Genomic DNA, 13,121 nt, shown 5'->3' on the forward strand with positions numbered 1-13,121 from the left:
CGTTCCGCCTAGATTTGACATTATAACAATGTATACCCTACAATTAAACCAACACCTAAGAACAAACCAAATTCAACACTTTAAATTAATAATAAAATAGTTTTCATCCTCTGTGCAATCCGCTCTGTTGGCTAATCTGCCATGTGCACAAGAGCATGTTACAAATCACATCGCGGCCTCCCCGTACAAACGAATCCAAGCTCAGCACAAATTGATTTCAACACTTTCAAAACAGAAGTCACCGCCAATGCAATCACCCCCGACAGCTTATCCTCTCTGTGCATTTGACCATAAAGTCTACTCACATACCAAGCACCGCGCAAGGAAAAGTACCAGACGCCTCAATCGCTTACCCGTCAATATCATTGCAAGGAGAGTATGTACTCCCGCTAACAGTGTGGAGTGCTAATTAAACATTCCAGTAATGTTACACGCCACGATATCAGTTTTTTGTAACTTGCTGATACTATTTTGCACATACAAAACAATTATAGAACAATACATAGCAATTATCCTCCTTTACCAACATATACAAAGAAACACAGTGCTCAACTTAAAACACTTCAATTTGCATATATATAATAATTATACACAAATACATAACAATAATCTCCCTTTACCAATATATACAAAGAAAACAAATTTGGATATACCATATATACAAATTTGTATATTTTTGTATATGTCGTATATACAAACTTGTATATTTTTGTATATATCATCATTCCAATCTTGTATATGCTTTGGAAATATAATCATTCCAAAGCATATACAAGCTTGTATAGATGGATTTTTTTTTTAAGTGATCCGTTCCTAACTGCAAGTGAAACTGCTTGACAGACCATAGGAACACATAATCGACACATTAGCCGGGACACTGTGATCCGACGACTCTGTTCCAACAACCTCAGATGTCGCCCACCAGCACATCGTCCTGTTCTCCAACCACGGCATTGACAAGCACGACATCAATGGGCACAGGGTCATCACAATTGGCGACATCGTGAGTGGAGGCGTGTCATCTTCTCTGATGAATGTCGCTTTTCTGTCTCCCATGCATTCAGAAGAGTCAGAATTTGGCGGCGTCGAGGTGATCGTTTCGCTGACAGAAACGTTGTGGAAAGGGATCCATTGGGTGGACCTAGCGTCATGATATGAGCAGGGATTGGACTTAATGCGAGACTTGGACCCATGTGCTTTCTGAATGTTGGTCAAAGTCGGGGACACGGCGTCACTGCTCAGCGGTATTTTTTGCACAACATCAACAACACATTTTCCAGCAGGACAACGCTCGTCCCCATGTTGCCAGAGCTACCATGGTCTTTCTGCAACAACACAACATCCGTGATCTACCGTGGCCAGCCCTCAGCACTGATCTGAACCCCATCGAACACTTGTGGGATGAGGTTCAAAGGCGTCTGCACAATGTGCGCCCAGTCCCTACAACTGCCAATGAACTTCGCACAGCTGCTCTGGATGTGTGCAGGAGGATCCCTAGGGCCTTCACAAATCATCTGATCCACTCAATGTACAGGAGATGTGTGGCAGTGATCAATGCTAATGATGGTCACACCAGGTATTGACTGTTCTTTTGGGTATTGACCCGAAACTGTGTAAGCCCTTAACATGTGAAAAAAACAATTATATCATCTGCCTTTTAATCCATTAAACTGTCTTCAGTTAATTTTTGTCAATCTTGCCCTATTAGTATTTCTTGTTTTTACTGTTGAAAATAAATAACATGTATACTGCATACTCGACTTGCGTTTCTTTTGCTTGTGAGTATATATTCACCTCAGTCTAAGTAGATGTTTTAAATACATTCCTAAAGATTTGATAACATTTTCACTGTTGGAATTCAACAAATTGATCATGAATTGATTGTCTTTGTGTGTAATATCTAAATTAGATAGAAAATTCTACACAGTAACACACTGTATACTCTCTACTCTAGCTTTTAATGCAGTATTTGTCTGAGTGGGAATGTGTCGTCTACGATGTGATGAATGCCAAAGGGCTATGGGCATGCTTCAGACTGGTAGAACTGATGATGTAAACCAATCGCGTTGAGGCGAGAGAGTAATTTTGACATAACGGTTATGAAGTTCAAGACCTACAAATAGATTAAGTTTAAAGACAAATCTTAATCAATTATAGAAATTAACACAAATACATCACACATATTCAATGCAGGTAATAAGTCACGCTCTGCTACATACTCCCCCGTCAACAGAAGGCACATCCCGGGCCGCATAGTAGGGTACTGAGGCTTATTTTGCTCAAATTTAATATGAACGTGCTCAGACCACCTAGTTGGCAAATGTAGAGGCAATAAAATTTCCGAGTCCCGTGGTGGGATTCGAACCACAGACCTTCTGATCCGAGGTCGGACGCCTTGTCCACATGACCAAAGAGGTTAACCCCGTCAGCAAGCTGACAAGGTAAGGATGTCATTTGTGGGACGACTCCACACCCTGCTACACCATACAGATTACTGTTGACTTGCAGACTGTGGAACTTGTTTCTGTTGACACAAAATGTTAATGATCAGCCAAGCACAGTGTGCCCGAGGCCAAGTGCAGGATGAATTAATCAGAAACCAGGCTTTAAGAAATCAAGACCAAACAGTCAATCACATACTGTTGACTTGCGCCAGGCCACCAGAGTTCAAGTTACAGACCAGACAATTAGAAATCATCTCCATGCTCGTCAACCCCCATCTTCCCGAGGCATGGAAGGAAAGTTTCTACCCTCGCCGAACTACCTGGAATTTCAAGGCTCAATCATAGCGCCACAAGGGGTTATTACGAGTTATGTCCCAGATTCCACCTCTAATATCTCTGCAATTGCTTCAAACAAAATGGCGGTGCCCAGTCAAGACCATCTCATCGATAATCAAGATCTATATTGTAATGTAGGCCTTACCCTGAGATTTGCATGAGATCACTTGAGCACATTGATTAAAACATGAAAAGATTTGCAAAATATCTGTCAACACGCAGTTGGTGGAACATATCCCTTGCAAATCCTTCAGTTGACCGAAATCTGCATGTTGAAATCAATGTTGTTTAAGAACCAAGATTTTGATTGGACTATGTATAGACTCATTAGCACTGCGAAAATGTGACTCCAGAATTTCAGCCTAGTTCGGCAAGGGTGGAAACTGGACTTTTATAGTCAGTTAACTCCCTTGCCTCGGGAAGATGGTCAACCCTGTGTTGTGCCACCGTTAACAAAGCAAAACATTCTAGGCAGATGCCAATTGAGTTGAGAGTGTAGAAACTGGATGAACTGAGTCTAGATTCACTCTGGAGTTTCCGTATAGGTGTGGATGTGTCTGGAGGCATCCTAACGAATGCCATGTGAACATCCATGTAAGGCAACATGACAGATGGGAAGGATCACTATGACTGCCAGAATGCATTGAACTTGAAGGATCACTGGACAGTACCATCGAGACAACATATTGGCACCAATAGTTGTGCTGTTTGCATGCCATGCTGGTCCATATTTTGTCTTTGAAGACAAAAACTCTCATGCCCACTTGCTCATATCATACCTCACTACCTCCAGCAGTTAATCATCACAGAATGCAATGGCCAGCCATGAGTCCTGGCCTTTCAACCTCCCATCAATAGGGCACACATAGGACATGATTGGAATACAGGTCCAGTTGCAGTAACCACATACCTGATCACTCCTGCCATAGGGAATGGGTCTTGTGCTTCCATCCATGTCATGTATCATCCGGGCATACATAGGAATACCATTCTTCACGACTTCATCTTCAAGCCCTACATGCTTCAATGCCTGTCGACCACGGTGGGACAGGGCAAGGTTGATGCTTCTCCCCCTCACTATTTCCTGTGTGCGGATATCTAAGGAAAACGTGTATCAGCACTCAGGGAAAATCTCCATGATGTACACAAAAATCTGCAGCTCATAGCTGGGATTTCATAATAATGCCTCAGACAGTTGGAAAAAAAGAAATTGTATGGCACATAAGATTCTTTTTATTTTTTTATTTTTTAAAAATTAAATTTCGACTCATAGTTCTGATTACAAAAATATCGGGTCAGGCAGCTGCTTCTGACAGAGAAATTTCATGCTGCTGCGATGTTTTGATAATTAATTTCATGATTTTCAGATGTTAAACTTGATGCAGTGTATATTATTTTTGACCGCCCAGCACAGGCAGAATTATCTGGCAGGTTATGCCGCAACGGTAAACATTACAAACTATGTAGTATTAACATGAACAAACACTCTTTGGTCAGTAAATAATGATCCAGAAGCAGCTGCAGAAGAACGCTAAACCTTTTCACTTTCAGAGTTTTTTACAACCACCTGTGATCAAGAATAATAAGCATAAAATGTAAAAGAACAAATACATAATTTGATGCTTTGTTTTCAACAAAATGACAAGACTACTCTTCAAGAATAGCCAAATTACGAAAGGTTTCCAAAAGAGCTGCATCTGTGCTTGCACTATACATGTACAACACCAACATATAATTCACAGAACAATGGAAGCAAACCTACCTGGCCTCTTTTCATATAAGTCAACATGAAAACCTCTCTTGGCCATGAAGCATGCATTGAGGGAACCAACCTGTAACGTTAAGAAAATATTTATGAAATATTAATCATAACTGCAAGTTTGCAGCGATATCATGGTGACAAGTAAGTAATTGCATTCATATCACCCAGACAAACCAGTGGTTGGTAGCATGAACACAATTGGGGACAGACTCATCTAGGTCATGTACAATGTGAAATACTGATCCTGGCCCTGTTTAACTCAGCTACGACAAAGTAGTAGTATTGGACACAAAGATCCTGGCATATCTGACATAAGACGCACATCACCATGATCACAAGCCGCCCATGTATATAAAAAAAGGGACTAAAGATAAATGTCAAGTTTTTTAAGGACTTTTATCTATTAATATATTCTAAATGTGTTTATTATTATTGTATATCACTATAAGGATACAATATTGCTGATACGATGTAAAACTTTGGAATTCTTTTGGTTACTAAGTTCTGTCAGAGTTTTATCATATGCCTCACACTGACATCTTCCTGAGGCAAGGGAGTCAACTGACTGTAAAAGCCCAGTTTCCACCCTTGGCCACTAGGCTGGAATTCCTTGGCTCCCTCGTAGCACCACCAGTGGCTAATATGAGTTATGACCAATCAGATTCCAACTCTGATATCACTTGCATTTGTTTCAAATAAAATGGTGGCACCCATTGAAGATGATCTGATAGATAATCAAGATCTATAGTGTAATAAGACGGGTCTTACTTTACAAAGTGCATCAAATCACGTGAGTACCTTGCCTCGGGAAGATGCACAGTGAGTACGTCAGAAAACATATTTTGGACTTTAGTCTAACTGAAGCAGATCTTGAAGAACATAATGTCTGTCTGTTTGCTTGTTTGATGTTACGACAAAAAATGTTTCCGACAGGTTCCTTGGGCATGCTGGAAAGAGAGCATCGATCATAACATGGTTATCAGGCATTTGGTGTCCTGCACTGATAGATTTTACTATCATGCCATGTTTGAGTATCATTTCCAGTTTACATTCTACTTTGTACACTACGATCCCACATGACAAACTAAAGGAAAAACTTCATTCCTTGATCCATGGGGCTTTAGTTACAAAACATGGTGAACACAGACAGTTACGTATCTATATTCAGAGGTTCAGGACAATTTGTGAAGAATAAAAGCAAATGCCATCTGAAGTTTACAGAGAAAACAATATGTGAAATGCTGGACTTCCTCATTGATTACATCTACGAAAAGTTTGGGGGTAAGACATTTAGGCAAGAAGTAGGCATTCCCCTGGGCACCATTTGTGCTCCCCTTCTTGCTGATCTGTTTCGTTAAGCACATGAAGTTAAAACAAGGTAATTTGGCCAAGAAGTTTAATGTAAGCTTCAGGTATATTCGATGATCTAATATTGTTCGATAACAATCAAATAGCCAATTCCCTTCCACTGATTTACCCATCAGAACTAGAAATAAAGGAGACCAATGACACCACCTCATCTGTTTCATATTTAGATCTAGGAATAATGATTCAGAGTGACAAAAGAGATGACTTCAACTTTCCAATAGTCAACTTTCCCTTTATGTCGAGCAATATTCCAGCAGCTCCAACCTTTGGTGTTTACATTTCACAACTTTTGAGATGCCGTCAAGCATGTTCTTTCTACCAAGATTTCAAAGAGCATCATACGACTCTTGCTCAGAAGTTATTTGATCAAGTAACAACATTCAAGGCCTCAGTAAAGCTTTCAAAAAGTTTTATGGTAGACATGTGGAGGACATTTCCAAATTTGATTGACGCATCAGTGACAAAAATGATGTCAGATGCCATTCCCTATTTTGACTTGTACCATATGCTCCCATGTTTTTTTCTGGTTAACAATTGACTTGCCTTTGCATGTGTGTGTGACGTGTGCCACAGGTAGGACAGGATACGCCCCTTTTCATGAACACCTTGTATCCTTACTAACACATGCTTATGATATAGCTGGAATCGTACAATCAACTCAGCTTTATGCAGAGATTTCTATTGGATATGGAAAGGGTTTTGTCGCTATATTTATGTCATTTACCAGTTGAGACTGTGGCAAGATCTGTTCACTGGTTCTGTAACATGATTAGTTCAGTTTAGCACCATGATATGATACCTCGATCTCTTGATGAGGTGAGGTGAAATTTGGTTTAACGTCGCGTCCAAGATATATATAGCGACGTGCATGTACGTGTATGTGTTTGTGTGGCTGCTTGTACTAGTCCGGACTGATGCTGATTGATAGTGCTAGCTCACTGAGATACCATGCCATAGTTTAACATGAATATCCCACTCAGACACAGTATACTGACTGAGCCAACCAGTCCTTGTTTTAGCCCCTTAATGAGCGCCAGACAGGGTAACAACAAGTACCATCTTTTAACGTCTTTTGGTATGACGCGGCCAGGGATCGAACCCCGGACCTTCCGCTCTCCTGGCGGCCGCTCTACCACTAGACCACGGAGGCAGTCCTCGATCTCTGGATGAAGGTCTGCAGACTACCCAGAGGAGGTTGCATCAGGTACATTATCTTCCAAGCAATCTGCATTACGAATTGTTTGTACGAGTCAGAAATGCATTCAGACAAGTGTATCTAAATTCGTATCTCACAAACAAAGAAAATCGAGGAGTTATGAATTTAAAACATTTTGTTGTTTCTGAGCGCAGTGGCATCTACACCCCAAAAGGTTTACTGTCGAGGAGGGCATATATGTGTCATCTGGACCTGTGAAGATCTAGGGTAGAATAGGTCTTCAGCAACCCATGCTTGCCATAAAAGGCGACTATGCTTGTCGCAACCCATGCTTGTCCTAAGAGGCAACTAACAGGATTGGGTGGTCAGGCTTGCTAACTTGGTCGATGCATGTCATTGTATCGATGGATCGATGCTCATGTCAATCACTGGATAGTCTGGTCCAGACTCAATTATTTACAGACCGCCATCATATGGCTGGAATATTGCTGAGTGCGGCTTTAAACATTAAACACACAAAAACAAACACATTCGCCTTCTGTGGAGATCTTTTACAAAGATCAAAATTTCCAAATCAATAATGGTAGAGGAATGAAGCAGATTTGTTTTAGAAAGCTAACATCCAAATTGTGTTACTTCACCTCTTTTTATGTACATAAATGCCTGACATCTCATTATTTTATAATTAATATCATTCTTTGACCATCATTGATTCAAGTCTGCTCTTGAGATGAAATATTGAATGAACTGAAAGGCTGACAGCGACGTCATACAGGAATTAAGATCATGTTAATAATGAACTGGGAATTTTTACTTGATCAAATATGTCGCATTCTTTGAGTTAATATTTGCTGTGATATATGACAATTCCGAAATATAAGAATTTTCTCATGTATGTATGTATGAATATGTGCATACATAAAAATATTTACTTAACCAGAGACTAAACAATGAAATACAAGCAATTAATTGACATGAACAGACACAAGTTTGTAAACATAAAGGATACTTTCACAACACTGACATCCCTGATCCATGAATTTCTCTAACCAGGTCAACAAACAAGTGCAATCTGGCATATCTCTCGTCCCTGGTGTGTTCCCAATGATTAAAAATAGTGCCACAGTCTAAAATGTCAAGAGAGACAGCCACTTAAAAAATGTTGCTGTCAGCATTGCTACTCAAATATATTCACTAAAATAATAAAATACTGAAAACAAACATATTAACAAATATGAAACAAGTAATTAACTATCCACAATGTTTCTAAATCTGCACAAATGAATGTACTATTGTACAACCTCGTTGCAAAACACGACAGTTAAATTTACTAAACACAAAGTTTCAACTATGAGCCTTAAAAACCTTCTAAGGAGAAGAATTTTTCTAATGCCATCCAAAAATCACAGTAAAATTCAAATATTTATGACGTCGTCACATAGAACACCATACATGCCAAGTTCTGCTTCCTCAGTCTGGCACATCTCAGTCAGACCAAGACTCTAAAATACATATAAGCTAAAATATTCAGATCAGATCTTTATTCTAGTCTCTAGAGCTTATGACAAGCATGGGGTGCTGGGGATTCTTAAGTCTCAATGACAAATAATACTCAAATGTACTTGAAGGCAAAAGCTACAATGTTATTATTTATTGTTCTGAGATTGTGCACTGGAAAATTGCGGTGACCAGTTATTTTATGTAACAAAAGTTTTCCTGCTCAAGTAAATAGAAGCAAAGGAAAGATATAAAAAAAGGTGTAGTGACCCAACATTTTAAAGTATGCATGAATATATTTTTAGTTCTAGAAATGTTATTTTTCAATTGCAACAGCAGCAATACATTTCTTCAGTTTGTAGTGAAAGAATAGTCCTGCACCATGACTGTGGAATATATTTATTTTATGAAAAAGAAAACAATGTAGAAACGCATACAAAAGCAAGTCTAGCCAGCTATGAAATCAGCAAAGGGAAATCTTATTTTTGTCTAGAGTCAAGAAGGATATTGTGTTGTATAAGATTTCTTAGACTAAAGCATAGAGAATTCTTTTTTTAAAGAGTCCAGAAGGATATTGTGTTACATAAGATTTCATAGTCTAAATGTGGGTCTAGTGAAGGAACTGCTCCCTCAATATAGCAGTATGCGGCTTGATAAAAAACACCTGCCCAGAGATTCCTTTATCACAACACACATGACCTCTGACCTTTGGGTCATGCCGTGAAATATGAACGCCTTAATTTATGCGTAGACTAACACCTATTTCTGAAAAGAAAATATTTTACAGAAAATAAACATTAAATAACCTAGATTGCCAACTAATCTAGGCATGCATCGGCTGTATTTGATACATTATTTTGTTTCAGGGTCAATGAAAAGACTATATTTTCTGCATGCATGATAGCGCTGATCTTTGCAGCAACAATTTCTTGTCATTTTAAGAGTAGGTGGGTATGGTTTTACGCTGCTTTTAGCACTATTCCAGCAATATCACAGCAAGGGGTACCAGGATGGACTTCACACGTTGTAACCATGTGGGGAATCGAACCTGGGTCTTCGGCGTGACGAGCGAACGCTTTAACCACAAGGCTACCCCACTGCCGTTATTTCAAGAAGCTCTTATAACTCCAAAATTCCCATTTCTTAGCTGATATAAATGTACTAATGTTTGATGGGCTGAAGATGGACCAAACATATTTTTGCTAAATATGTTGAATTATTTAAGATTGAAAAATTAAACAAATTCAGAATTTTTAATTCACAGAAAACACACACACACACACACACAAACAGAGTGTCAGTTCCATTTATAAACAGCAGGTTTAGTGGATCTCAGTTGTGATTCGGTACGAGGATGAACGAGACTTGCATTATTATTGTAGTATTATTATATTTTGTTACATATCTCAGCTGCTAGGCTCTTGACTAACAGGTTAGAAAGAGCATATTATATCAGTACCCCCAGTTAAGAGGTCGCTTTCAGTTTCATAAGCAAAGAGTACATGTAGGTTAGGAGGGTTCGCCTGAGATAGCATGTAAACGTGTCATACTCACCAACCCACCACCAACAACAGCAACACGTTTCTCGCTATCGGACATATTTGTAGATGTTGTCAATGTGTTGCAATTGTGCTGCGCTTCGAGTCCGAACTTTTCGTGATCATGTGCTGTGTGCTGACTGATGGCTTGTTATACGTATGGCATTTTTCCAGGCTCACGGTCACATTGTTCACGACAGCTGATTGGTCGGTTCTGTCAAAAATACTATTTATTGCCCCTACCATTGGTTATGTGGTGTACGCCCCTCATCCAGCACATGGCTGACTTCTCAGGAAAACAGACGTACGCTTGTGTGTCACAGGTGACAATGTCGACTATGGTATGTGTCTAATATGTTACACAGTGCTTTGTTTCGTGTCACTCTCGTTATTTATTCTCACTTCAGAAGCCACTTATAGAAGGGGACATGCACGGCCGGGTTGCCCGGGACATGCACGACCGGGTTGCCCAGGCATTTCGCTGTACAGAGTTCCGTCCCTTAGGCCAGCCATAGAATCCAGTGATAGTTTGTTCGAATCTCAGAACCAAATCAGCTTGAAATCGTCGTTGCTAGCACATAATCGTGCTCATCGGTTTGACCACTGGACCATGTAACTAATAATAATAACTAACAAACTCACAGGCGAGCCCGAAGGCAAGGCAGACACTTATGCTCGATTCGTGGGTTCGAATCCCGGGTTGGCCCTATTGTGTTTCTAGATTTGTCCCGACCATACCCGTGCTCGTGGGTTTCACCTAAGTGATAAACGTCTGAGACCTGCGTCATGTCGGGATTTCCTCCCACATATTAAGCTGTCAAGCCGTGATGTAACTTGAAAACTGTTCAAAGTGGCGTTAAACCCAAATCACTCACTCAAATACTCACTCCAAGATGCATTACTTAAACGCATCTACTATAATTACGGAATGTCGAACGTCGGCAGTTACCTTCCGAATTATTTAAAATTTAGGAGAATGTCTAGCAATCCACTGGCTCTCAGATTTGTTCATGACGTTGTAATTGATATTCAAGTTAATTTTCTTATTAATTAAAATCGGCATATTGTGAAAAATATTTAAGAATCTTTTCGGAAACCACAAGGTCCTGGATCTGAAACGTCGACGTCATTGAAGTTACGTCATGCTGTCAACGTTGCGTAACTTCATTTATTACCTACCAGGGCAAACATATCGGAGTTCATAAAAATCAAATGTGCCCTAGGGTGTTATTACGTCACGAGACAACAGTGTATTGTTTCGGTCATCCGGGCGGCATTGTTGACGTCATTCGAATCTTATTGCGACGTGTAGACGGAATGACCTCACAATGGAAACGACGTCTTAGCTGAAGCTTGTTGACGTCATTCGACAAATTGTCATTCCGCTGTATAGGGTGTAGAAAATACTGGATTGAAATGCTGATTTTAATCTGAATGGTAAATGAAATAAATAATAAAATACACTTTTTACGTTACATCATAATTGGATGATACCTGGCTTTACATACCGCTTAGTTCACCACTATGATGACGTGGCGGTTTCAAAAACGTAAACAATGTTTTGGAAGTGTTACAACGTTCTTATATCTTCACACAGTGTAACGGTATTTTCCAATAATTCATAGCATTGGAAAGTACATATCCTTTCTCATGTACTTTCATTGAGAATTTTCCTTGAGTTAAAGTTACTGAGAAAAAATCCCAATGAAATTGTCAGGATTTTTGACGTCAGAACAAAAGACGGAAGTTGTCGTGCTTAGTTAATGTTTCAAAGATTATGTTACAAAAGGATTGCCAGTTTGGATTATAACAGACAGACAGACAGAATTTTATTCAGTAAAGAAGGCCACATGACCCATAGTTACAATATATTTTGGATGCGCTCTATTAGCTAATAAACCTCAATATAAATATAGAAACAGATAGCATACTGACAGTGATGGGATTATATAAAGTGTTATATAAATCTGACAAACTAAGATTTTCCAGACGCTTCAGTTGGTTGTTTTCTTTCCTTAGTTCCGTGAACCCTGAAACATTTGGATTATATATCTTGATGAAAAGCCAATTACGTCCATTCACATTTCAGTGTCAGTGTTCTTTCATTAGTGATAAAAACAACTTCGGAGTATATTGACATCGGACAGTTTCAAAAGAAAAAATGGCGAAACAGCCCAAACAATCATCATGATTTAATGGAGATCGCTCAGTATCGGACATCATTATATATTTCTAAATAATCAACAAGACTATACCAACATACTACCATCCATAAATATTTGGTCAATATCAATATCACCCAGACTGCATATACTTCGGATGTTATGATGGATTGTAAATGGTTTAAATCTGAGTGATTAAAAAGCTTGAAACTTTAAATAATAAGACACATGTAATACTTGAATTTGAAAGCTTAAGACGTGTAGAGTAGGCTATATTTAATACAAGGTAACAATAACTTGCGCAGGTGAAAGAAGGAAATATTATTGTTTTTACAGTACAATAATAAATAATATCAAGATTAAATAAAAGAGAACAATACGAAAGTATGAATTACTTCGATTAATGTGTTGTTTAATGTATACTGTCCATGTGCTTAAACATCTGAACAAATTTATTTCACTATGACCATGAGAAAACATACATCCTCGTCTCACCTTGTATTTTCACCTTGTACTCTCAACATTGGCTGCTTTACTAAGACATATGCTCAAATGTGTTTGTATGGCTAGTCCATGAAATAAAACTCTATCTTTCAAAGTTAGTTCCATAAATACGACTTCAAAGTGGTGTTTACACCTTGGCATATAGCCTGCAACCTCGGGGTATCGCGGTACTTGTCATGTACGCTAAACGGAACAAAATGCACTCACTAACCTTTATGTTTATTCGTGTATATGCATATTTTACTGATAAAAGTTCATTATTTACAGCAGTAGCTCCGAGTAAAAGCCGGGCCTCCCGCTCAATTTGACAAGGGAGAGAACTCCATCGTATCGCGGTACAGAGAAAAGTTGTGT

At 39.1% G+C, this 13,121-nt stretch overlaps 1 protein-coding gene across 1 annotated transcript in view; it reads right to left on the reverse strand.

The window, feature by feature from the left end:
- LOC124124245 (kynurenine 3-monooxygenase-like) overlaps window positions 1-10,296 on the reverse strand; it is a 54,418-nt gene extending 44,122 nt beyond the window's left edge. The window contains exons 1-3 of the mRNA XM_046487376.2: window positions 10,118-10,296; window positions 4,543-4,612; window positions 3,691-3,878 (exon numbers count right to left, since the gene is read on the reverse strand). Of these exons, the coding sequence (XP_046343332.2) occupies window positions 3,691-3,878; window positions 4,543-4,612; window positions 10,118-10,162 (303 nt within the window). The 5' untranslated portion in view covers window positions 10,163-10,296. The remainder of the gene's footprint in view (window positions 1-3,690; window positions 3,879-4,542; window positions 4,613-10,117) is intronic.
- Window positions 10,297-13,121: the final 2,825 nt, after the last annotated feature.

The sequence above is a fragment of the Haliotis rufescens genome, unplaced genomic scaffold (assembly GCF_023055435.1).
Source record: "Haliotis rufescens isolate VD_foot unplaced genomic scaffold, xgHalRufe1.0.p SCAF_3, whole genome shotgun sequence".
Classification (NCBI taxonomy): Eukaryota; Metazoa; Mollusca; class Gastropoda; order Lepetellida; family Haliotidae; genus Haliotis; species Haliotis rufescens.